General features: G+C 40.6%; 1 protein-coding gene across 2 annotated transcripts in view; it reads right to left on the reverse strand.

Annotated features, from left to right (window-relative positions):
* Positions 1-26,938, reverse strand: part of pax5 (paired box 5) — a 47,270-nt gene that overhangs the window by 2,681 nt on the left and 17,651 nt on the right. For both annotated transcript variants that reach the window (XM_088420238.1, XM_088420239.1), the window contains exons 5-9: positions 23,445-23,570; positions 14,722-14,906; positions 7,609-7,741; positions 3,524-3,625; positions 185-271 (exon numbers count right to left, since the gene is read on the reverse strand). In XM_088420238.1, the coding sequence (XP_088276364.1) occupies positions 185-271; positions 3,524-3,625; positions 7,609-7,741; positions 14,722-14,906; positions 23,445-23,570 (633 nt within the window). The remainder of the gene's footprint in view (positions 1-184; positions 272-3,523; positions 3,626-7,608; positions 7,742-14,721; positions 14,907-23,444; positions 23,571-26,938) is intronic.

Below are 26,938 nucleotides of genomic sequence, written 5' to 3' on the forward strand. Positions count from 1 at the left end.
GTCCATATTTTCGTTCATGTGTAAAAGAACTCCAAAGCTGGATGCGACCATGAAGACTCAAACTCGTTTTTTTTTCATTTTAATTCATTCAAATATTGAACATTACTTTGGTTGTTAAACAACAAGACCATTGCAAGAATTTACTATTTTTCCCTCCTGCATATCATGTCATGGTGAAACGCACCTAATAAACTTGGGTTTGGAAATCTCCAAGATTCGTTATATGTGGAATACTGAGGATGGGAATAGGGGCTTCCAGAGAAATCTCCACCTGAAGAGGGAAAACAAAAAAAGACAAAAAAAGATGTCAAACAACACGAGAACACGTTTTCTAGTCGTTAGAAAACAACTAAATGAGACCGTTGTGGTACACTATTTTTCCCCTCCGCAGTAAAGCACTCTCAATGTCTTACTCAAACTTCATGAGCCTAATTGTGCTTGACACCGCCATCATGCCTTCGCTGTGCTGCACAAGCTACATGCAGTGTGAAAGACACTTTACACTGTTGCCACAGGCTTGTACTGTAACTAAAAAGCACCATGGCATACATTAGTGGAATCTTCAAAGTTAAAATCCCATTTGGGAATGTCCAATATCTTAAAATGTTAGTTTACCTCACAAAACCTCAGATCAGCTCACCTCAAGATAAAAGCTTTGTGTGTGGTTTTTCTTTGGCTTTTTGTGGCACCATGCACTTCCATATAGTGAAAGTGATTGATTTAAAGTGTGATATTGATATCACTTCTATCTTTTCATGTGTCAAAGATTAGTTGTGTGTGTTTCAAAGTTGCAATAGTTTTTTTTTTTTTTTTAAATACTGTAATTCATTATAGTTATAAATTATTTAGTTTTTACCTGTTTTTCAAATTGGGTTAGATTTAAGTACTTTTTAGAGCAAGGTTTTTAGGCTTCACAGTGCTCAGTTTTAAGTCATATGTCATTGTTAATGTGTTTTTGCAGTACATACATGTCATTTCTGGGAACTTGCCAATCATAGTGTGGTTAGAAACTGCAGTATGCATTAAATGTGATTCTGAACCAACCGAGGCTTGAGGAATTGCAGGTGCAGTTACCTATCCACTGCTTGGGTTACCGGAAGTCACGTTATAATAGCCAGAAAGTCGGATTCATCATAGAGATACCGCACAATTTCCCAAGCGCGCCACGGTATACTCATTGGTGAGCAACATTGTTGAATTCAGGGAAGAGGAGATTTGAAATCTGAAACACTCGAGCCGACAGAAGCCAAATGAAGTCAAATTTAATTAAAGAATCCCTAATCACACAAGATTCTCGATGGGCTTCATAAATCTCCAAAGGCTTAGTCCGAACCAAGCTCCAAGTAGGGCAAGGAAAAACTAGAAGTTAAATATTTCTGGGGGGGATAGCCGTTGAAAAGCTTCCAACATTTACCAACAGAGGGCACTAATGCATTCTGAAACAGCCGTGATATCATCAAAGATCCTAAAGTTCAAATTCCAATTCAAACGCAAAGGACAACTCCAGAATTGTATTTAGTGATTAAAATAGTCTATACCTACTATGTAATTACATCAAAATGACAATTATGGTTCGTAAAGAAGTTCAACAGGTTCAAAGAAAAACTCGGTCTCCGCCCCTGATGTTTGTACGTATAGAAAAACAGAAAACTTATATATAAAATTGACAAAACGAAAACAAACATTTTCCCTGTGATTGGTTACTTTAACTTTATTTTGTAAATGTAAAATGTAATTGTTTAGTAATCATTGAAAACTGTGCTTGATACCATTATCAAATACAAGATTTTTTTTGCAAGTGAAAAGGAATAGTGGAAAGCTGGATCCAGGGTGTAAAAGCTAGCATTAGGAGGCAACATCCAAGTTTTCCTTCCACTCCACTTTGCAGCCTTGCTGCGAGTGAGTGCAAGTCGAACAGCGGATGATAGCTTAGCTTTTCTCCCTCATTTACTACCTACTGTCTGGGGTTTACTCATTCTCGTGTTCGCTTCACCCTTTCGCCTGTATTTTTTTTCCTCCTCATCTCCCGACCTGCCCGCGCGGCTACAGTGGGTCCATCACCCTTCACATCAAAACAACATTCTTCCCCCATTTCTTCTCTTCTTTTCCTCCCTCTCCTCACCCCGCTGCTGACTTGCTCTTTTTTCAATCTCTTTCACTCTTTCTTTCCTCTCTCCTGAACCCTCAACGTCTCCCAGGGGATCCCTCTCCCATCGCTGACAGTCACAGACCCTAGTGCCCCCCCACCCCACCCCTTCCCTCCTCTCCCTCTCACTCTGTCGGTTCTGCCTCAGTGCTCTCCAACACCCCCTCTGAGTGTCAGCCCCCTGCTGCACAGAGAGAGAGAGCGAGCGAGAGAGAAAGAGAGAGAGAGAGGGAGAAAGAGAAAGAGAGAGAGAGAGGGAGAAAGAGAGAGAGAGACAGCGAGAGAGAGAGAGAGCGTGAAAAGTTACTTACTTAATGAAGGTATGATATTCGACAGAGTGGACAAAAAAGGAGGGTAATTTAGCGCTGATAAAAAGTTTCTCCAGCTCGCCTCGGATTTCACAGAGGAGAATGTTTGTATAATTCGACTTTGCCAGAAAGTTATCCTCCCCACATTACCCACAAGTACAAATGTTTGTGTGTGTGTGTGTTTGTCTGCAACTGTCAGGTGGGGTCGGAATGCAGTCTCCATGGCATCCCCGGGTGCGAACATCCTCCCCTTGTCATCACCGTGGTGACGGCAACATGTCAGGTTGTTTAGGAGACAAGGGTGTGGGAGAGAGGGGAGGCGAGGGGAGGTAAGAAGGAGAGCTGAGGCTTGCGGGTCTCTCTAGTGTAGCGCGGTGTCAAGGTCGCACACGCGCTCTGTCAAAAACAAACGCGCGCACACACAAACAGCACACAAGTGAAGACGCTCCCAAATATGCTGTCAAACCTGAGGACAGGATGGGGTGAGCGCATGGGGACAGGGCGACAGGGTTAGCCATCTTGAGACGTGCTGTTCCAACACGTCCACTGAGACTGTGTGCGTGTGTGAGCGTGAGATTGGAATACACTTAAAACAAACTTATTTCAGCTATTTGATTTGTGCTTTTCCTCATCTTCATTTGTCAGCCACTCTTACCTCCACTGAAAATTTGTGGCGGCGAGGAGCAACGAGAGCAAGCATCGCGGCCCAGAATTGAAACACAAAAGCGGCGAAGAAGGCAGAGTGGAAGGGAATGAATGAATTAGTCGTGGGTCACTGGTGATTCTCATTAAAAACAAATTACTAATGTTGAGGAGGGACAGCTGTGCTACTGTGGCTGCTTTCTAATGATACACACACACAAACACACGCACACACACATATATCACACACGCGCGCCACCCCACTGGGAGCACTGTCAGCCGTAGCATTGGCAGACAAAAAAGAGGAAACAGCAACGCTGGATGAATATCCTCAAAAAAAAAAGAAGAAAATACCGGTGCCCACTGGGGTTTCGTCTTACGAAATGTTTGGCGAGAGATGTGGTGTAAAGTCGCGAGTTGTGAGTACCTGGTACCATGCCAGTGAGGGAGGGTGTGGAGTAGCTGCCCTGTCCCGTGGGGGGCACATGGGGAGGGTAGCCTGGCAGGGTGGTGCTGGCGAGGTCTCGACCTGCAATCAAATGTACACATAGATGTCGGTCAATGCATGACACGATCAACAGTTGTAAAAGTGTCCAAACCTTCACATTACATGTATTAGGAATGCTTTTTTTATGTTTTTTGTTTGTTTTTTGTGGTTGTAATTGTTAGTAGGGATGGGACATGACCACGCACGTTGAGCTTTCGCAAGAATAAAATGCCACAAGATTTCTCATCCCTGTACAGTGCAAGATTTTTTTAAATTCTTCACAGGTGCAATGGAAAACACAGGACAATGAGTTGTGTTGCGCTCCTTATGACAATAAAACACGCCACCTAATGTGGTAAGAAAGACAGGAAATGTTTCAAAATAAACATTACCTTACCAAAATAACATTTTAGTGAGAGTCCGAGCATATTTAGGTAAAATTGGTGTTTGAAGTATCGCATCTCCCTATTAATATTCGATTCGACTCTTCTTTTTCCCATATGATGGCAAAAATTCATTGAAAGACTTACCCTATTTCTCCCATTATGACAGCCAAAGCACCCACCCACTCTGACTGCCAGTAGCTGGATAGGATATATAATCGCAATAGACTACATGACAGTAGGTGTCGGCCCCAATCATTTTTCTGTGTTTGCATGTGTGAGAGGCGCGAATCCTCAATTCATGATGATCATCATACACAAATGCACCTACACATGCATCAACAGCCTCCCGTATATGCATTTATCATCATATTCAACCGCACACATGCTAACACCATCATTACCATGCATGTCCCCTACTCCTAAACACAGCTAGCAGGAAAGGCGGGTAAAAAGGTTTCTTATAAAATTAAATGAAAGCAATCGTGTGTTATTTCACAGTTTATAATGCATGACTATTAACTAATTTAGTGCCAGTCCAAATTGATTTTGGAGTTATTTAGCTGTCCATCGCTAGTCAAAATGGATCATTGACACCCATAGCCATCAGTGATAGTCAATGAGTTAATAACATAATTCAGGCATAGGCTATTCACGAAGGTGGACAATTTAGTGTTGATCCAAATTAGGGATGCTGAACCTTGGCAGCATCCTAGCGCAAATGAGTGCCATTCTAACATGATTATTGTCCTAGCTATTATACAGTATAATCAGATTTTAACATTAAACAGAATAATGAGTGTTGAGGTAGAACTTTGAAATCGAGTTGAGAAGTAACAAAGTTAAAAATAGAGAACGAAATGAAATGAGAACCAAATGTGGCGTTCTTTTAAGTGTCTCGCCTCGCAGTGTACCGAACACAAGTTTTAACTCTGCCAGATCCCCTCAATTGAAGTCTCCTCTGTCCCTCTCCGCTTCATCTCTGCTGTCTTAGAGTAGTAAAGTTTTTCTCAGTGTTTGACACGACAGCGAGGCATTAGCGCAGGCGGGCTGCTCATCCGCTCAGGGTCAGTGCACAGGGCAAGAGGAGGGGGGAGAAAGGAGAGAGGTTGAAACAGAGCAGAGATGGACTCTCTACTGCCCAACTTAGAGGGGGCAGACAGGGCCAGATCCTTGGAGGTGTGTGTCTGAGTGTGTGTGTGTGTGTGTGTGTGCAGATATGCCAGTGCTACTTGATGTATCTGTTGTCCGCAGCTTTGCCGTAAAGGTCAGCACAATGTGAACAAGAGAGCTCATAGACTGTACTGCCCAGCATGTGCTTACATTACATGGACAAAACACACAGTTCAAACTGACAATTCAATTGTTCCATATTTAGGAAAGACCTTTTCTGCTCCCAGTGCACAAAGAAAATTCCATTTAACAGTGATGGGTACTAAACCACTCCATTAACTCATTATTCATATCATTTACTTATTATAGTTACATCTTTTAACTCTTTTTTTTTTTTTTCCCACTTATGCATTTGTGATGATCCGGTATGTTCCTGGGTCTGTGTTGTTTCCTTTTTTTTTCCGTTTGCACTTGCTGGGCTGGGAGGTGGCCCCAGCTAGAGTAACCTGAGAGAATAAACTGTTCATTTAAGGCCATTTACATGTATTTTGTAAATATTTTATTCGTCTTAGTTATTATACAGTTTTGACTACTTTACCTTCAAGGTCACCATTTAGAGTTTTTTTCCACTGATTATTTACATACATTTACAGGTTATTCCTCCGTCCATCCATCCATCCATCCATCCATCCATCCATCCATCCATCCATCCATCCATCCATTTTCTAAACTGCTTGTCCTCACAAGGGCCGTGGGCTCACTCATGCCAAGCCAGGCTGTCTTTGGCGGGCTACACCTTGAACTAGTTGCCAGCCAGTCATAGAGGGATGAATGGCCACTCACACTCACAAACACACCTAAGGGCAATTTAGAGTGTCCAGTACACCTAAAAGGCATGCCTCCGCGATTGTGGAAGGAGACCGGATTACTCTGAGAAAACGCATGCGGCCACACAGGAAGGCCATATGAGCAAAACATGCCAAACACAATGGGCATGTGCTTTGTTTTTTCCAATGTGTTTGCACCCAATTGCCAAGAACCAATCAAATCCCATTTGAGATTTGATAGCAAAGCGATACCCCCAAAAATTAGCTCTGCAGAACAGCAAAAGTCTGAAGACGCATCAAGACTGCACCAAATACACACGCTGCGCATCCCCTAGAGGGAGCCCTATTCTGAGGGACAAGACAGTCAGTGAATGTAAAGCATAATCTTCCAAACGCGTGTGTGAATATGAATGTGTGCAGACATAAGCAGAAATGGAAATTTCTTTTTCTATCGCTGTCTCTGCTCCGTCAGGTACAATTCCTCTGTGGTTTTCCGACGGCCAAAAAGAGGCAATTCCCACACATCCCAAATTCCCAGCTCTATGATTCCCCTCATTACTGATGGGAGCACTGAAGCCTTGTCCGAGTGCTCCCTGGTCTACTCTTAATTAACAACTGCTTCTCCCAGAGTCCCTAAATGGAGACAAGCTTTTATACGGCTTCTCTATCTGTCCATCTTTCTTGCCATCCTTTCCTTCAGGCATGCCTCTCAGGAGAGCAAAAAGCACTGAGCTCTTTACAAACATTAAAACACTTTCAAAGTGCGGAGCCCACGGCGCAGCTCAAGTAGACTTTATAAGGATTACAGTATTTGGCATATGAATTACTTTATTTCTTCATCTAATACGTGGATTAAAGGCGTGCACTGGGGGGTTAAGCATGATTGAAAAACATTGCGAGAATAGGTTTTTGTTCATATATACAGATTTGATAGTGTTTGCACAACTAAATTGTCCTCTTGTCACACTAACATACTGAACACACACACACACATGCACACAGTACGCGGTGCATACAAAAGTAGAGTATCTAATAAATGGATTAGAGACAGTCAGACATTTACATTACATCAGTTGTGTTACCGCCCCAATAGCAACAATCTGCTTGGTCCCATGCTCATTGTAAACCAATGAATGATTAAATACAAAAGTTGAGACCGGCGTGTATCCAATTCCCCAGTACAACAGTACATTCATGTAAATGTCTTTAGATTGGTGCTGCAAAATCCTTCAGTTTGATGGGAATGTCTTATTTATTGGGAATATTTTAGGAGTTTGCATGTTCTCCCCGTGCTCAATTGAGTCTTCTCTGGGCACTATCGAGTCTACATCTGTCGGTTGTAATTAACTAGTCGCTTTGGATTTCCCAGGTCTATAAATAAGCGTAGCGTTGCTTTAAGAGTTAAAATAAATTCAAGATTTTTAACTTTCAAAAATGCGCATCTGTGAACTGAAAGCCATTCTAGGTCATGAAGCCTCATTCATTACACAAAACTGAGAAAACATCAAGATGAGTAAAGCCGTTGGTAAAAAGTGTGTACTTTAAAGAATCTAAATTAGAAAAACACCTTCTGTTTTCATTACATTTTGTTTTGTTCATCAAATAATTCCATCAATATTTCTTCATGATGTTGATTACTTAAATACTAATCCCATATATGCTACATTAAAAAAAAAAAAAAAGTGAATGATGTCTCCCTTACCTGGAACTAGCGAATACGACTGTGGGCCGGCCACACTGGCTCCTAATTCCGCCCCGGTGCTGGGATTGGCCAAACTGTTTTTCATTTCGTCCAGTCCGCTGGCTAGCGAGGCCATGGATGAATAATCTGATGTCTGGGCAGAAACAGGAAGTGGAGGAGGAAGTGTAAAAGATCATGACGTTATCTTCTACCCAAACATGTACAGTAGACTGCAATAAGTGCAACATTTTGATCTTGTAGGATGTCACTATTTCCCGCTTCGAAACGCAGGTTTATGTTCGGACATACAACAACACACTCGCACACACATGTAGCAAAGCATTTATTGATCTGTTTACAAAAACAAGGATTTACTCAACAAGTCCAACCGTTTATTACCACAGGATCAACTCTTTGTTTTTCTTCATTCATCTCTATTGCTCTCCCCCCACACACATCGCTTTCTCTCCCTCTCACACACATACACGCTAGATTTTACCATTTCCAGTTTACCTTACCAAAAAAGAGCAGTAATTAGTAATCAGTCGTGACCTTTAGATTGTCTCGTTTCTTACACATCAATCGATCATCATAATCAACTCTTTATTAAGTCATAGCTGCCACTGGAAGCACACTCCCTCATCTGCCAAAATGCGGGTATATTGATGGGTCACGATATCCTTAATGTAACCTGTTTTCGACCCCACAGAACCGATCTAACTTCAGTTACTGATTACACTGGTTGCCCAAACATTTTGGTACAGAGAATTACTCAGCAGTTTTAGGTCGTTTTGATGACTTTGTTTTTTTGTCTAATTGCCTTCAGTTTTTGAAATATTCTATATTTTATTAACAGCTAATAATTATAAATTTATGACAGTGGCATTCAGATCTTTCTCTTGACATTTCTTTATGGAAATTAGAAACTTTTAAAATAAAGGAGAAAATAATGGCTCCATTTTTAGTTGAAAGTAAATGCACCTCTATCAAAAATGATACATTTTGATATCTGATAAAGCATGATTGTTTTGCAGTTTAAAGTCATCATTTTGTGTCAATGAAAACAATGAATTAGAAGAAATGTGATTTCATGTTATAAGCCTTCATGCATAAATAAGGTTTTGCCAGTTAGGTTATTCATTAAGTTGCTTCCATACTGCTTTTACATCCTAAATGTAAAGATGAATTTATTGAATGTTTTTTTTGCATGAACTTGAACTCTCTCTACTTTTGTAAACTTAAACAAATACAAAAGTGCAATGCCTTTAAAACTGTGAAATTATTTGCTCATAAATCATATCTCGTTGTAAGCTTTAATGTACAAAAAAATGTTATTCATTCATTTTGTATATTTAAAATGAATTGGACAATTTACCGGTTATCAGAATGACTTACTGTCAAATATAATCAGCAAACACCTCTGAAAATTCCTTGTATCAGATGTGAATGTGCCTAGAGAGCGCCTGCAGAAGCATCTCAAATTACCCAATCCTGTCTTGGTGGCGAAATGTGTGTGTGTGCGCGCTTGTAGATTGTGGACACTAACGACAGCGATCAGAATTCCTTTTCGGTGACGAGGTGAGCGTTTTGCAGTGACCCTTTTAATACCTCTAAATTTGTTTGAGGGTGCGAAAGTGTAAGTGTGAGCGTGTGTTTGTGCTCACTGACCTCTTAAACACCTCTGCGCTCGTCAGCACACAACACAACCACTGGACTGTGACCTGCCAAATAAGAGCTTACCCCATACACACACGCCCGCACCAACACACACACACCTGCCGGACTGTTCGCCCTCTCTTAAGACTTGACGCACATTTTAAGCTTTCTCTTATAATGACTCCCACCTCACCTCCCTCCTGCATTCGCACATCACACCTGTATTTTTTTCTTCATTCCAGCTTGAATCCCCCACTTCATTTCTTGGCTGCCGTCAGTCTTATTATAATGGTCTAATGAGTCCGTGTATCCATGTAGATGGGGGGGCAGAGGCAGGAGTGGAGAAGAAGGGGACTGCTGTGGTAATTGGCCATGATGAAGTTTGGCCAGTGGGGTGACAGGCCCACTAAGGAAGATGGATCATTCTCATTCTCCCCTGTAAATGTTGTCAATTCTGCCCCTCATACGGCAGCATCAGCCCTCATCAAAGAGGAGGGACGCAGCTGCGGGGCCATTCAGGGTTTTGGGGGTTGAGGCCATGTGGAGTCGGTTTTATCAGGCAGGATGGTGGCTTGAAACAAATGGAGGCATATAATTCGGGCAAAGGACGGGAAGTTAGTGGATGTGGGCCTTAAAGTTTCAGCACTTTGGGGGGAGAGAGGGAGGGAGAGAAAGAGAGCGAGAGAGACATAGAGAGAGAGAGAGAGAGCCTGAAAAGTTACTTCATGAATGCAATGAGAGGTCGCTAAGTAAATGATAAGTGTCATCTTGCAGAATCAAACACAGCAAATCATGCCTCTCTTAAATAATGTCTTAGTTTAAGCACGGATTAAACTCATTTATATCATCTCATTCCTTTCCCCTAATATTTCAAAAAAAATGTACTGTGAGTACTTGGGAATGAATGTCTGTAATCTGTAAAGACGAATGTATATGTCTCGGCATTGAATGAGTTCGTATTGTGTTTGTCAAAAATAATTCAGCGGCAAAATCTGCCCATTTTTGTCCATCTCAGTCCATCTCAAGTCAACATCTTTGACTCGACTTCCTCTTTAAAGACCTCTAAAGATCCAATCTGTAATATTTAGACAGCTATTTATTTTTAAAAACAACACCATACATTTCAATAAGATGTAAATAAATGTGTTCTATCAAATCAACAGTTTTAAATACAGCTTTTTTTTTTTTTATTAAGACTGTCCAAATCCACAGAATTTCATCTGCTCATTGATGAATATTCTGTGGTCCTTTGTGAAAGCAGACAGACCATCTTTGTTTTAAATTGAAATAAAACATCTGCTTTTACTTTAAAATTCAATCTTTTGCCTTTATTCCGACGTATTTGATTTATGTTTGTCTAGCGTCTACCCTGTTCATTTGAAATAAGGTCCTATATTTTAATGAAGGGCTAGAAATGAAAAACAATATATATTTAATCCGATTCCTTGAGTGTTCGACAAAATAATTGAAAATTGATTATTGAAATGATAATTAGTTACAACCCTTACTCTAAATGGTTCTATGGTACCATTTTGTCCCATCAGTAGCTGTTCGGGTTTGCTTCCTACACATCAATAAGTGATGTGCCTTCTTAACCGACCTTCCGCCACATGCACCTTGCCATGTTGCAGAAGGTCATTTGCATAATGCTATTTCCCCCCTTTCCTATTCGCCAAATTGCCCCCTATTTCTCCATCTCTTTCTTTGTCGCTCCCTCTCCCCACATTCTTGTGTTCTCTTGATGGAAAAAGGCTTGACTGTAAACAAACACAATTCTCACAGATGGCCCGAGAAAGGGTTGTGAGGAAGGGAATAATCTGCACTCATAATGAGTGTGACAGGGATTCATGGGAATGTCCGTTACAGCTCCACTCTACATAAAGTTTCTAATAGTCCCTAAATTTTCATTTATACTCATGGGACACCTTTTTAAGTACATATGATGGATGAGGTCTATAACAGGAATTTTTGTATAAGGTGAATATTCAAAGTGACTCTTGATGCAATACATTTCAACACTGTTCTGAAATACAATTAAAATGATAAAGTCTTCTTTGACAATATCAATTCAAAATATAGATTATGATAGCATCCGTTTATGTAAAACTTGTATTGGGTAAAAAAAAAAATTGAGCAAATCTATATTTTACCTTTCAAAAAATAGTTCCATGTTCAAAAATGAAATGAATGTTACATGTTGTTTCATTTTTTTTTTTTTTTTTTAAATCGGACGGACTTTGGGACCCAACGTGGTATAGATGGGAGGTGCCACCATCCGAGCTGATTTATCACCTAACTAATAGGAAGTGATTGAAGGGAAATTCAAATGAACTCTGTCTGACAAGCACACGTGCAGACGCACCCTCCGCCATGCACCCACAAATTAATTGTGCGGCTTAATTGACGATGGTGAGAGGGAGAACATCCACAAGAAAAAAGATAACGAAAAGGATGGACAAATGTATTTTGATGGCAAAGGAAAAAAAAAAACGTTTGCTTATGAAGGATGTATTGATTTAACTATTCAAATAAGATGATCATTTTTACAAAGATAAGGAAAAGGATGGACTAATGTATTTTGATGGCAAAGGAAAAAAAAAACGTTTGCTTATGAAAGATGTATCTGATTTAACTATTCAAATAAGATGTGATTAAAAAAAATATGTGGTACACTGGTCCCCAGTAATGGGACATTGTGATTTCCTTCTAATGTTGTAAAAATGATCATTTGAAATTGTGCACAGATTCTTACAAATAAAGTATCAGATTTTGATATTTGTTTCCTACCTTGCCTTTATGGGAATGTTGATCATCATTTTGATAACTAATTAATAAGGTAAATTTCTTTACAGATCAAGGTAATAATAACATATGTTTATAGATAATTTAGGCTCATTGCATTAGTTAGCAGCCAAGAAGTAGCGCTCCATTTCAACAAGGTTTCCCAACCAAGTGCATTGTTGATGTTGCCTAAAACTGAACCGATTCACTATCGCTCCCTTACATGTTCACATGCATCTACTGACTAACATGCAAAGATGTCACTGTAAGTTAAGAACTTTTAAAAAGTTACAACCAACTTTAAAATAAAGTGCATCTATATCTTGAAAATGAAACATAACCATACCCCATATCAAAGTCCACCACAGATACATATTGGTCACCACAGAGATAGAAAGACAAGAACATTTACACACACACACACACACACACACACACGCACGCATACACACGCACGCGCGCACACACACACAGAGAATGAAGGGCACCTTCATACATACACAATATCAAGCGCAAGTCCAAATTCTTCTTGGCATCTTTTAAGTATAGAATAACTCTCCTTGACCACAAGCCCACCACAAAACACACACCACGCACACACGCACACACACAAATGCACATACAAAGATCCAGGCCGAATAGCAAAGAGGCTGAGCTGTGGCTGACAGCGTTAAGCATATGACTGTCAATCATTCCCTCTGGGAAATTCAGGCTTGAAAAAATGTGTGCGTGGGGGGTTTGGTTGACTTGACCAGATGATAGAGGGGAACGGAGGTAGAGGGACAGATCGGAATGTAGTCTTCAATGTGTGTGTGTGTGTGTGTGTGTGTGTGTGTGGGTGCACTTGCACCTCTTTGTGATCACAATGCACCTACTAAAGCCAGTCTGACCCCAGGGCGACCCAGCGTTTAGCAGGCCTGTCTGCAACCAGACCCCAGTGGCTTGACTTGGCTCAGTGAGGACACTGACCTATGAATCATGGGTATTATACTCTATAGAGCTACTTCAGCCAATCCCTGTCGACCTCTCGCCCTGTGCCACTCCACTCGCCATGTTGGTCAAAGGCAAATGAATGGGCTAAAAAGGCCAACTCTGCCCTCAAGGTCTAAGGCTGTAGCCTATTTGTGGTTCTACATGGCACAGTTCCGCCAGCGTATTTGTTCTTTTGCCCTTGACACTGATCAAGTCAATAAAAGTGAAAGAGGCAGGTATTTAAAGGTGGGACAAAAATAATTGTCATTTTGCGACTTTGGCAAATTTATTTCCTTAATATCAAGCTCAGGAGTGTGCTTTAGAAGCATCTGAGGGAATACAAATGCTAGGTTCTTGTTATTTTTTATTAAACCTGCCCATTCCACTCACATTTACATTATTGTACGCTTGGCAAAGGGCGTGAGGTCAATTTAAATGCAACAACAAGATGCAGACACATCTAGATGCTGTGTCTTTTGGTCTAAGCACCAAGCTGAATATTCCCAAGATGCATTTGTACAAAGGAGGCTCTACCCCTGTCAGAGTTTCGAGCAGTCCTGATTGACATCTTCTGTTGAATTACCTTCGGAGGCCAATAAGCGGGATGAGGGCCGCTAGTTACGGCTGTTATTTTGTTTAAAACTGGATAGTCCTGTCTTGTCAGGCAGTCTTTACAAGTGAAGTCAGAACTTTTCATTACAATTTGTTCTATGTGGCCCCACTAGTCTAACCATGGCATTGAGACATCGTAAGATTGTGTTAATGGAATATCAACTACACAGCAAAATCCAAGAGTTTCTGTGTTCTCATGCACGGTTATTTTTTTTCTGTTTTAGACTAACCTATAACATGTATAAACGCTGTAAAAAGTAATTAACAGTTATTGAAAGCTGATTAACATTGTATTTGAAATAACACAGTTTTAGTTCTACTTAAACACTTTTTATAGATAACAATCTTATTTATAGTCAGCGCATGAAAGGTTTGGTTTTTCGGGGGGGGCTTTGCAAAATTGAATTGAGAAGCACTGCTATAGTCTAAATTTACAATCACGGTTCCGAAAGGCTTAGGTAATGACTAAACATGCTCCCTCCTACTTTTTTTTTTCCTCATTCATCCCTTTGTTTATTCATGTGACGCTTGCAATGTTGAACTTGATTTGTCGTTACCTGATTTTGCTGTTCCCATGGTTTGCTTTTATATTCCACTAACACTACTAGGATAGGTTTTGACTTGTGGGGCCGAATATAACATATTATTGTAAACAAAATTATTGACTTGTATTTCCTTTTAAGTTTGATGAGGATAGCTAGCTATGGCAATTACAACCTTTAAAATCATTGTTGGAAAAATATTTATATATGGCACTGTAGAAACAGTGGTATGGTCGGAGGGTTAGAAAAATATTTTCCCACTTAACTTCCCCTTTAATCATAATATTCGTCTTGAAATATGTATAATACCTCTGTCTCCTGTTTAGTGCAAAACATATTTACAACGTGTGTTTGTATATTATTTTGTAATGCGGCGGTCTTATTATTACAGTATGAGGTGGATTAGATAACCTGAATACCGCTGGAGGCCCAGGTTTAAAACTAACTGTATAAAACATGCATGAACCCATTATTGATCGCTAATGAAATTGCTCATTACCCATCCCAAATACAGAAGACATAGAGTCTGACTGTCCAGTCCCCCAAAGCCTGCACTGTGCCACGCCCTTACCTTGCTAGGGTCTGGGCTCGCATAGAGGTCTGAGCTGGATTGGATTGGACAGGATGGCTGTCTGTCAAACAGGCGGTCCAATACCTCGATCTGCTGCGGCGAGAACAGCTCCCCTCTCATCTGCTTCCTGAGGAAGTCCCGCCCGCTGTGGCTGTGCCCATTGGCCAGCGGCGACTCCTGCAGACCTACAAGGGACCGAGGAAATGTCGATGAGAAGTTTTGCAGGCAGGCTATTTACAGAAGGGAATTCAAGAGGGATATGAGTAGGGCATTAGCGGTTCTGGTGCGGATTATCAGATTGGGAAATTTGAAGGAGGCAAGTTGAGTGAGGCGGCCGATAAAATAAATCTCTGCAAAAAAAAGTTAATGAACCTCAGCGGGGTGATTTAAAACCATCGATTGTGGAGACTGCAAGAAAATGCTATAGAAATGCAAGCCATTACCAGGCATACGCTGTCTCTCCTTTTTGATCTCTCAGCACCGGGCCCTCTCTCTTCTCCATCATTCTGCTCGCATCACTCATACACACCCCGACACCAAAATATATATTGCCGTGGTATCAGTATTAGACAGTGAGCTCTCGTATCCTGCAGTTATTGCAAGGCTGCAGGACCGAACCAGACAATTATAAGAACTCTGAAAAGTCGCAGCCCGCAAATGATTAGAAAAGGGAGAATCAGCGAAATAGATAAAGAGAAGAAGGGGAAAGGTGGGGATGAGGGTGAAAATCCTCCCCGCTATAGAGCCAATTCATTGTGCCAAACTGCTCCTGAGAGCCTATTTTAGTCCTGGGGTCACTGTGTGAGAGTGTGTTTGTTCAGTGGTGATATGACAGACAGACAGTGAAGGGGGCTTGGGCAGCCTCAAACATTTCTTTCTTCGATTTAGACAGAAAATGCGTTTGAGCAGGCTGATCTAGAGGAATAACAATTGAGCGTTGTGCTGTGAGAAAAAAAGGGGCATTGAGAGAAAATAATGAATCTTTTTGGCCATAATTTTTCCTTCTGCTTGATAACGTGAGAGTAAATGTTAAAATGGTTAAATTAGTGGCATTACACCTTGTTTTTTTTCGTTTCAAGTAGGGCTGGGGAAGAAAGTCGACCAAGTCGGGTAGTTCAACTTTAACACTGATCTGCAAAAAATAACACCACCGAAGCTCCACTGGAAGCACCGCTTTCTACACGGACCTTTTTTGCAGACCTATGCAGCGTTGCAATGGCAGTGGTTCCCAAAAACGGGATATCACCAGGTCGTGATCATAGTAGTTAGCGGGATCTTATTAAAGACAATGTTAACCCATGGTAGCTAACAGGTAGCTCCACTTACAGTAAGTTTACTCAAGGAATATTGTTTACTCATCATCTTTAAGTGTCTTTAAGTCCACCATTGCATTTGCAATTTACATACATCATGTACTGTATGTATGTGTAAACTAAATGGTAGTCAGTGTTTATTAACCTTAAATGGTCATCAATAGCATGCTAATTCTAATCACGATTGCTAACCGGTTAAATTTTGTTGCTGTCTTTAAACTCACATGTAAAGAAGATAAATTATGAGAAGTTATATTACTCACTTCAATTCATGTTCAAGTTTAGTAGATTATTTTTAAAAACTTAAGGTGAAAAAAATTCTCTTTTTTTTTGATGTAATAATATGATGATCACTATTCAAAATTCAATGGCGAGAGCCCTAGTTTCATGTATCAAAAGAACTTGAGGCCATCAGCATTTTCCAACTTAGGCTGCAATTTTTTAAGCGTGCCCAAGGCTCAGCATTTGCCATTGGAGTAGAATTAAAAAAAAAAAAAAAACATTACTAAGTAGTTACGAAGCACAGACCAAAGAGTTTGCGATTAGCTATTGATTTGGAGACTTGATGCTAACTGTACGATGACAAGTGTTGTACATTCTGTTTAACAGCCTAGAAACATTGTCAGTATCACTCATGCTGGCTCAGCCTCACTATATAGTTCTGCTGCGGGGAAAAAAAAGTCACCATACCTTCAGTACACAAAACCTCTTTCATCTAGTCTGACAAACACTCCTTGATCATAATCTGTCTTTCTCCACTACTTCTCCCCACAACCACACACACACGGTTGGTGCAGTGTGGGTGTAAGGTCCGCGGGTCTCTGGTGGTGACAGACCAATCAGAGTGGAGATAAAGCCAGTATGATGCTTTAGCCTGGTAACCCACGGCGACCCATTTAATCCTGTCGGCCGGTCCCCATGATGGAATTCAATTGATCAATCATGTAGCTCTGATGGCACCATTTCAGCTAGCTTATTGCTTTCTGCTGTCTTTCCGTCACTCACACACACACACACACACACACACACGCACACACACAAATAGACATTCTCAAAGTCGGACCCACGCTTGCCCAGATTGTGCAACCATAAAGCACCAGACAAAAGGGAGAGCTTGGAGAAACAACACAAACTACAAGTAAGAACTAAGCTTTGTATTTATAATGATCAATATTCTCCATTCATTTGGATGAGTGTGCGTGCGCAGATTGTGTGGCTGGATGGGTGGGTGCCTAACTTGATATCCGGCTGGTTTCATTGTATCCACGGATGGGTAAAGAAACTCATTGCCGTGACGGGTTAAGTCCCATTCACCGCTGGACACGCACACACATACACACACATATAGCTGCCTCTATCTCCGTGAATCCGTCTCAGAGGGGAAGTGTTTCTCTTCCCTCTTCTTCAGAGCAGAACAAAACAAACAATGAGCCATTATTGTTCTATCCTCTGCCTTTTTCCTCTCTCTTCCACCTAGTTTCCCCTCTCTGCCTCCCTCCCTCCGTCAGCCCTTTTGCAGGCTGGGGGCATTTTTTAACATCCCATCAAAATTAGAATCCACACAGGAAGAGGTCACCTGTTGGAGTGTTGAAGTTAGTTGTGTGTATGTGTGCTTGTATCCATGTGTTATGTGGGAGCTAGATATATGTGTCCCAACTTCAAAGAAGCATTATATTTATTTTTTTGCCACACAAAAATATCATGTATGCGTACCGTAATTTCTTGTGTGTACAATTGCATGTGAAATTACAAAATGTATGGAAACCAGTTAACCAGTACTTTGAGGCTGTGAAAAATGTGTGCTTGGATTCATATAGCATATGTAAGGTCTAATGTTCAAATTTGTATATAACAACATAATTTTCCCTACTCACTGTGAATCGTGGGTGTCATGTCATATATCTATTGCTACCCATCTATTTGATGTACAAGAATGTAGTATTTAATGAACTACGCCTATTACACGCAAAAAATTGGACATGTAACAATTTTCCTCGTGTTAATGGTGGAGTGCTCAGATAATATCAATACAACTTCCCACATGCATAAACACTATCTTTCAACCCTCTTTATGATGGTGTTCAATGCCACAAAACATCTATCCAGCCATCAACTTGACCGCTTATCCTCATGAGGGTCGTGGAATGAAGCCAAAAATAAGTGTTCTACTGACATCAAAATACAAAAGTGTCTATAGCATCCAGTACCCGATATCCGTGACAAAAGTCCCACCTGTGGGTGACTGCCATTGAATGAACAGCTGTATGCTCCCAAGCACACTGCATTTTCTTCAGTAAAACGTTGTAACTAATAAATTAAATGTTAAAAAGCAGAAATGGTTTGAATTGCATTACGGATTTGATAGGTAAGTTACCAGCTGAACTAGTCATTTCGCCTCGTACTAAGGTTGGAAGTTGTCTTTTTATAATAACTGGAGCGACAGTTATCCTTGACTTCTGTTTTGGAATTGCCAATTAATTTGCTGTGTATACAGTAAGTATTTAAATAATGAGGGATTAAAGGCCCTTTGAGGGAAACCTTAACTTAAAAATGACACAGCAATACATAAAATGAATCGAAAAATAGTAATTCAATTGGTGGTGTTACCTACACAAATGCTTGTTATTTTTTGGAGATTACAATACTTTTATAAGGATGAGTAATAACTGGGACTGTTTAGCTAAGCACAAAGCTGAAACAGCAATTAAAGATGACATACAGAATACTTAATAATATTCAGACCAGCTACAGTAAGTGAAACTCATTTTCTGAGTTTTCATGGTGTCCCAATGCCTCCATTGATTTTCTCCGGATACAGTTTCTTTCCACATTCCAAAAACATGAATGGTCGGCATATGTATTGCACACTCTAAATTGTCATTCGCTGTGTCTCATGACAAGCAGTTTGGGTTAAACCCCACACATCCATCCATCCATTTTTTACTGCCTGAAAATAGCAGGGATAGGCTCCATTACCCTCGAGACGTTTGTGGCGCAGTTCAAATAAAAGATAGACGGACAGATGTATTTTCCACAGCACACCTTATGATTTCTCATCTCATACACATATGCCGGATGTGTATGGCACAGCGGTTGGGAATCACTGACGGCACAAAGGCTGCGAATGTGAGCTTCAGTGCCAGGCAGCTTGTGCATGCCCTTTCTAAACTCCAGTGATCAAAGATCTTTTTTAGCGGGGAGAGGGTGGGAGAGACTTGAAGAACTCAGGGTGAAGGGCAGAGATTCCCTCCCTCTTGACTGCTGCACCTCATGCTCATTCCCAGCATCTTTTATCCAGTAAGCTGTAGCCTGTCATGGTGGATGCACAGGGGGTTCAAAGGTCAACTCAGCCTGCTGGTTTAATATTCCTACCAAGATAATTTGGTTTAGAGTTTTGTTTTAAGCAACACCTGCATGCAATTTTCTCAAATGTAGTTAGAAAAATGTTTTCCAAGTGGCTCAAGAAAAACAACAGCAACATGCGTGCAAGCACCTTTGAAAACGAATAGGTCAAGATACAATAGTCCTCTTTTGGCCTCACAAGTCAAGTTCTTCTATTCAATTCAATTCATCTACATTCTGCTCCCCATCACCCTAAGCCTCCCTCCCCCAACCCTGACTTCCCATTGCTTTAGGAGGGGGGCACAGGTCATCACAGGGCTTTAGACCCACACACATAACTTTCTTTCTTGTGGCCGTTGTGTGCACAAATAGCAGGTGCACATTAACTATGAGAAGAAGAAAAAAACAACACATCAAAAATAATTTAGTATCTGCTCAACACATGTTTATCACACTCTCAAATTGACGGGCCTGTGGACAAGAGAAATGAGATAAATTCATGCTAAATAGAGCTGTGTGCAATCTTTTTTTTGTTTGTTGTTTAATCCTGAGGAATGCTAAAAATAGTACATTTTGGTTAAAATGTGTATAAATGTCGATACATTTTTTTTACTTTATATTCCTGCGTTAATAGACTGCAAATTTCTTAATTCATGATGAAGAATTGAATAATGCATTAATTTTATTTATAAAATATTCATAAGGGTGTACTTTTGTGGAAATGCAAAGCAGAATTCTTCCTCTACTTAAGTTGTAATGACACCCAGATGTTAATAATATTTCACAATCATCTGGAAACATAAAGACATTGAGGTTAATGTTAGTAAATGATTTTTTTTCAGTTTTTTATGTTTCGCATATTACTGTTGAATACCCCCCCCCCCCCCCCCCCCCAAAAAAAAAAAAAAAAAGCCAAAGAAATATGTATGCAGTCAGTGCTAACAGCACCACTAGGACACAGGTGTTAAACTCAAGTCTTCAAGGGCCCATATCCTGCATGTTTTCAAACCCTCTTTCTCCAACATATCAGATTCAAATCATTAGGATCATTTTTCAAGCTCCGACAGAGCTTGCTAATTAGCAAATCCTTTCAATCAGGTGCATTGGGGAGAGAAAATGGGAAAACATGTAGAACACTGGCCCTCGAGGACTCAACACCTATGCACTCAGAGTTGTTGTTATAGTAATGCTTACTACTACTACAACTTTTTCTTCTTCTTCTCCTTCTGTTCCTGTTCCTCTTCTTTATCTTCATTATCTTCTTCTATTTCTTCCATTTTCTTCTTCTTCTTCTCCCTCCCCTTACACTTCATTTTCCTCTTCTTCTATCCATCTATCCATCCATTTTCTAGAGTTGCTTATCCTCACAAGGGTCACAGGCTTGCTGGTGCCTATCCCAGCTGACTTCGGGCAGTAGGCGGGGGACACCCTGAACTGGTTGCCAGCCAATTGAAAGGGCACAGGCAGACGAACAACCATTCATGCACCCAATCACACTTAAGGTCAGTTAAGTGCGTCCCTCTTCTTCTATTTCTTTTTTTTTTTTTTGCCAACCACCAAAAGTTATCATGACGAGGGAAAGGGGACTTTGGGTACCAGTCCAAGCACCAATCTTAAAATATACAAGTCGTACAGGCGTATAAGGATAGGCCAAACTCTGAAACAAAGTACGACTTATAGCCCAAAAAGTACAGTAATATATGTTGTAAGTTCCACAAACGCAGTTAGTAAAGAAATGTTTCAGTTAAATACAATTCTGCGTATGTGGTGCCACAAATAATATTTTAAAATGTATTGTTTATTGAGTGTCGGGTCTTCATTATCTCCTCAATTCATGTGCTGTACGTTCAAATGTCTCCCTGGGCCAACATATGGGTGCAAGACAAAATAATTGTGTCCTGTTTGCGTTTGTCTATGTCTATCCATGTCGCTGCATGCTGTTCCTCCTGTCGCCCCTCGCTGTGTGCGTGTGTCATTATCCAGCGGGGGTTGCTCTAATGGAAGCTGTGATTAGCAATGCTGTTAATTAGACCACAGAGCCAACCAGGCAGACCTCTGCTGCAGCAAGGCTGGTGGCACGTGCGCAAACACCGCAGCATAATGTGTGTTACGCTTTCTGAATGCCTCAGTGAGACGTGCCATTGGAATTTCAAAGTTTAGTCGAACAATCAGCATGTTACACATAAAGAACAATATGTGGAACAATATATCTCGTAATTAGATTACAGCGCTCGTACTTGAGTCTTTGCCACAGTCGCAACGACACGCATAATGCTTCATCCATACAACATGACATTTATTATTCGTGTCAAAGAAATACAGTCTACAACTAAAGGATCCCAATTAAGGCTGATTTTCACTGCAGATATTTGGACTTGTCTGCTCAACATTAGCACAGATATTCCCTGGTACCATAATGACGATGGCTCCATTCCTCATGAAGTATGTCTGCTACACACGATTGCATGCAAAACTGAAACTGTGAGACCACAGAATAGTGAAAATTAATAGACTGAAATGCTGAAGAGCTTTAATTTTAGTTTTAAAATCTTCTTATCTCTTCTGCCATATATATTTCTACTGAAATTTAGACTTGGTAGCACAACCGCATGCAAAATATGCAGGTCTCCTCAAATACAACAAAAGAACAAGTGAATTAGAAATGCTTACTTTTTAGGAGCTCAGCTAGGTTGTTTCCATCCCATATCCGAGACCAGCCGGCTCATTTAAGAGTCATGGAGGCACAGTGATGTTATTGTTATGTTGATTAATCAGCTTCGACTCAACTTTCATCACATTAGAACCTCCATCCATTCATTTTCTAGAGCCGCTAATTCTCACAATGGTCGCAGGCTGGCTTCTGCCTATCCCAGCTGGCATCGGACACCCTGAACTGGTTGCCAGCCAATCACAGAGCATATAGTTCACACACCCAATCACACCTAAGGACAATTTAGTATGTCCAATTCACCTGCCACGCATGTTTTTGGAGTATGGGAGGACGCCGGAGTGCCGAGAGAAGCCACACAGGCTCGGGGTGAACATGCAAACTCCACACTGGAAGGCCGGAGCCAGGTGGATTTGAACTCGGGTCGCTTGAACTGTGAGGCAGACGTGCTATTCACTGCGCCCCCGAGCTGCCCCACATTAGAACCTTTCAACAAAAAAACGCTATAATTGTTCAACTCCAAGCTTATACAACTTTATTGTCTCAGCTATGTCAGTCATTGAAGTAAAGATAATTATTATCGTAGTTGTTTTTGGCTGTAATATAGCTGCACTACTTGAGTGATATTTTAGTTATCGTATGTATCTACATCAAAAGGGCAAAATCAACATGAAACCTCCTAAGATGATTGTTTAATGAATTGCTAGCTGACAGTGTAAATCAAAATTGTTATTTTTCCAAAGGCAGAATTTTCAAGACAGGTCTTGTGCTGAACCTCATTAGATTATGCAGGTGTATCTAATGTTTTCTTGGTGTGTGTTGCGTGTGTGTGGTGGGGGGATTGGATGGCAAACCCCAGTGGTGTTTGCCAACACTCAGACCCCCCTGTTAAGACATCTGGTCCTGTCTCATTTACCGTAGGAGTCTGTCTTTGTGATGGCTTTTTAATGCCATTGGCAGAACCACACACACGCTCACACACACACGCGTTTGTACATACAGTAACATGTAGAGTATGTGAACACCCACACACCATTGACAGGCATACAACATTGATCAAGAGTGAAAACGATTGGGATCAATAGCGTATGAATAAACTTCCTCTTAAATGCCTCTCCAGCAGGGTTTATGAATGAAGATGTTTGGTGTTGTCTTCAGGTGTTGCACGTGCACACACATCTGACATTGATCGTCATGCACGCAGCTATTCCCAACTGGGAGTTTCATACTGGAAAGGAAATGAGGGAGATCCTGAGGCTATCTGTAATGTGTTTATGCTTGTTTTGTACTTGTGAAAATATAAGTGAGCAGAATAATTAAGCATGCTTGAAATAAAACTGACCTGTAAGATATAAACATAGATACAAACACATCACACACAAACACTCTCTCAAACTCACCTTCATCCCTCTTCCTCTTCCCTACATCAGCAGCTGAGCTGATGCCAAGAATGCCGCTAATGGAGTAGGAAGAGCCGGCAGAGTCGCTGGTCACCGCAGAGACCTGTGTAGCGGTCACTGACGTCGCTGTAGGCAAAGAAGTTGAATTATTGTCAGTTGGTCATTCAGAGATCTTGGGTAAAATAAAGAAATCAATCAAAATTTTCGGTCACTTGAGTGCCAAAATTTAATCCACAAAGTAGCCAAATGAGAAAGAAACAGATGTCTTTGGAAAACATATTTGGGAAGCGGAAAAGGCCCTGTGAAAAGACAGGAGAAGAGCATACAACTTTGGAGAAAAAAAGAAAAGCTTTTAACATGCAATACCAGGAGTGTTACCAGGAGAGAAGATCACAAATGATGGTGACCTTAAAAGTACGTTTGAGACAACAACTTTGCTGGTGTCCCGGATTAAAGTCATGGCAGAATACCCTGATATGGCCACCACACTGACCACAGCACTCAAAACCCTGTTGCCATTTCTGACATCCTATCTGTGTAAAGTGGGGATTTCTACAGTGACCGAAACATAAACAAAACAACGAGTTAACTGGAGGCAGATCGGTGGAAGATTGGTTAGCTCATCCATTTCACAGTTTAGAGTCTCAAGTTCAAATCCACGTCACTCGAGCCTTCCTGTGTTGAGTTTGCATGTTCTCCTCGGGCCCGTGTGGGTTCTCTATGGGCACTATAGCTTCCTTCCACATTCCAAAAAAAAAGATGCATGGCAGGGGTATAGGAGACTCTAAATAGTCCTTAGGTGTGATTGGGTGCATGAATTTGTGTTCGTCACTGCGATTGGCTGGCACCCAGTCCTGCCCAAAGACTGCTGGAATAGGCACCAGCCAGCCAGTGACACTACTGAGAATAAGCGGCTTCAGATACCGGATGAGTGGATGGAGTTGACTGGATATAAGCAACACACTTCGACCTCCCATCACTCCTAGATAGGCGCGGCTTGTTGCAGAGAAACACAAACAGGTCTCCCTTTAATTTGGTGTTAATGGTGATTTTTGATTTGATGTGCACTTTATATTTGTTTTGTCTTGTATCTATATGTTATTTTAAAGGCACGGTTAACCATATCAGCAGTCTATAAGTTTAGTTCACCTGTAGCTAGACAAAGATGGTTCACATCTGCTGAAAAAGTAATTGGGCATCCCTGATTTATTCATATGTCTTTCCTTCTAAACACAGTTTGTTAAAATAACATGCACATGAAAATGAACCAGTAGTGAGACAAAGCGTCAGTATGGGGGGAGGACTATCAGCATTTATCTCTCTCCTTATCCCCCCAAGGGGGGGAGGCAAGTTCTTCAGTGTGCGACACAGCAAGAACATACTTGCCATTCATTTACGCACACACACACACACACACACACACACACACACACACACAAATACACAACGTACAGTACAGTCACTCATTCCTCGTTTCCTTATCTGTGTCCTTATAAGCAGGCGAGGGGCTGAGTGACAGTATGGGATCCCATGAGGGACAGAGAGGTGAGGAGAAAGACATCCTAATCTTCTCTCCCAGCAGACACCCTCAACCACCCCACCCCACACACATACAATAACAAAGAAGAACAAGAACTAGAAGGGGAAGTTTTAAAACACACACACACAAACAAACCCGAAGATCAAAGCCCCCTCCACTCCATTACGCCTTCGCCAACAACTAGGAGATGATAATGTATGCATATCCTATTTTTTCCTATCAGTTGATTTAGCACTTCAATTATCTGATTTTCCTTTCTTTTTCTCACCACGTTTTTTTATCTGAATGTAATGCTTTTATTCTGCAAATCCAAATGTTCAATTTTCCGCCTGCAGTGGGACCCATTTATCTGGATAATCTGCGAGCGTGTGGGTGTGTGTGTTTGCGTGTGTATGCATCTGTGGGGGACTTTGTGTAAAAAAAGGCAGAGCCGGGAACCAGTGCATATGAAATTAATTTAGATTAATAGAGAATGCTTGATTATGAAGATATGAGAGACACTGAAACACAATCCAGTGTCTGAAGACACTGTGAGGAGGGGGAAAGTGAGGCTCTCATATTTAGTGAGTCATTGATGCTCGTATGGGAAGCATTGCTTTAGTCTACAACATGATTTGACACGATAAAGTGATTTCATGATTTGATTTTCAACATTACTCAACTTTTACGCAGTGTCAAGACTTTCTTGAAAAACAACGTGTCACGGGTAATGTTATTTTTATTCGTTACATTTGAATCTTAGGTGTCTTTGTGCTGCAGACGTGGTACACGCTGAGCTGGTTGGCAGTCAATTGCAGGGCACTCAGAGATGAATGGCCATCCATACTCACATACACACCTACAGGCAATATGGAGTGTCCAATATATCCACAATGTGTGTCGTTAGGAATGCGGGAGGAAACCAGAGTAACCGAAAAAAAACATGCAGGCACAAGGGAGAAAACACAAACTCCACACAAGAATGCCAAAGCGGGAATCGAACCCACAACTCATTAATTGACAACTAATCAATCAATATTATTGTTTGGATCTATTTCATTTATTTTAGATACTCCAAATACAATAAATATTCTCAGATTTCCCTAATCCGCCACGAAAGCAGGGAAATGAATCATTTTTCTTCAATTACAAAACAAGACATTTGCTTTTACTTTGGACAACAATGATCAACATTTTTGCCGATTCTGTGACCAAACGAATTACTGAATAATAACCATTTTATGTGTATGCTTTATCTGTTCTGTTGAAATGATACCCTCTTCTGGGACAAAGAGATAAAATATGTATTTTTTAACCCAATTGATCGATTATTCAACAAAACAATCAGCAGATTCATGGATTATTAAAATAATCTATTAGTCCGGCTCTGTTTCCCTTCAGGGGTGCAAATAAAGGATGCTGTTCACTTATTTAAATGTGTTCGAGTGAGAGGAGAATTTTTAATGTCATTAAAATGTAGAAGCTTAAATGTAAAAGTACATTTACATAAGGCTGCACAAATGTGGTTAGCTTTTTTTTTAGTCCTATTTTATTTAGAATCTTCTGGTGTGGACACATGCATTTGGTGTAATATTTAATATTTGGTTTTGGACACCTCATTTTGTATAATAATTAACAATTTCAATTATATTTCAATAATTTCAACAAGTTCAATTAGTTTGAGTACCCATTTTTTATATTTAGAACTAAGAAACGGGCATTTGGTGTTGCACATTGTAATAGAATGCTCATTTGTATGGAGGCATCCAATGTGGACCAAAAAATGTTGACAGGCAAACTTCGTTCAAACCTACTTCCAATACGTTTGAACGTATTTGCGAAAGTTCAAATATACTTGCAAAAATGTTCAAATGAACTCAATCAAAGTTGCTAATATGTTCAAACGTACTTGTAAATATATTCAAACATACTGTAGGCTAAATGCTAAAACATTTTTTTTTAATTGTATCTTCAT

Source organism: Hippichthys cyanospilos, chromosome 7 (genome assembly GCF_059441005.1).
Source record: "Hippichthys cyanospilos isolate Australia breed blue-spotted pipefish chromosome 7, RoL_Hcya_1.0, whole genome shotgun sequence".
In the NCBI taxonomy this organism is placed as follows: Eukaryota; Metazoa; Chordata; class Actinopteri; order Syngnathiformes; family Syngnathidae; genus Hippichthys; species Hippichthys cyanospilos.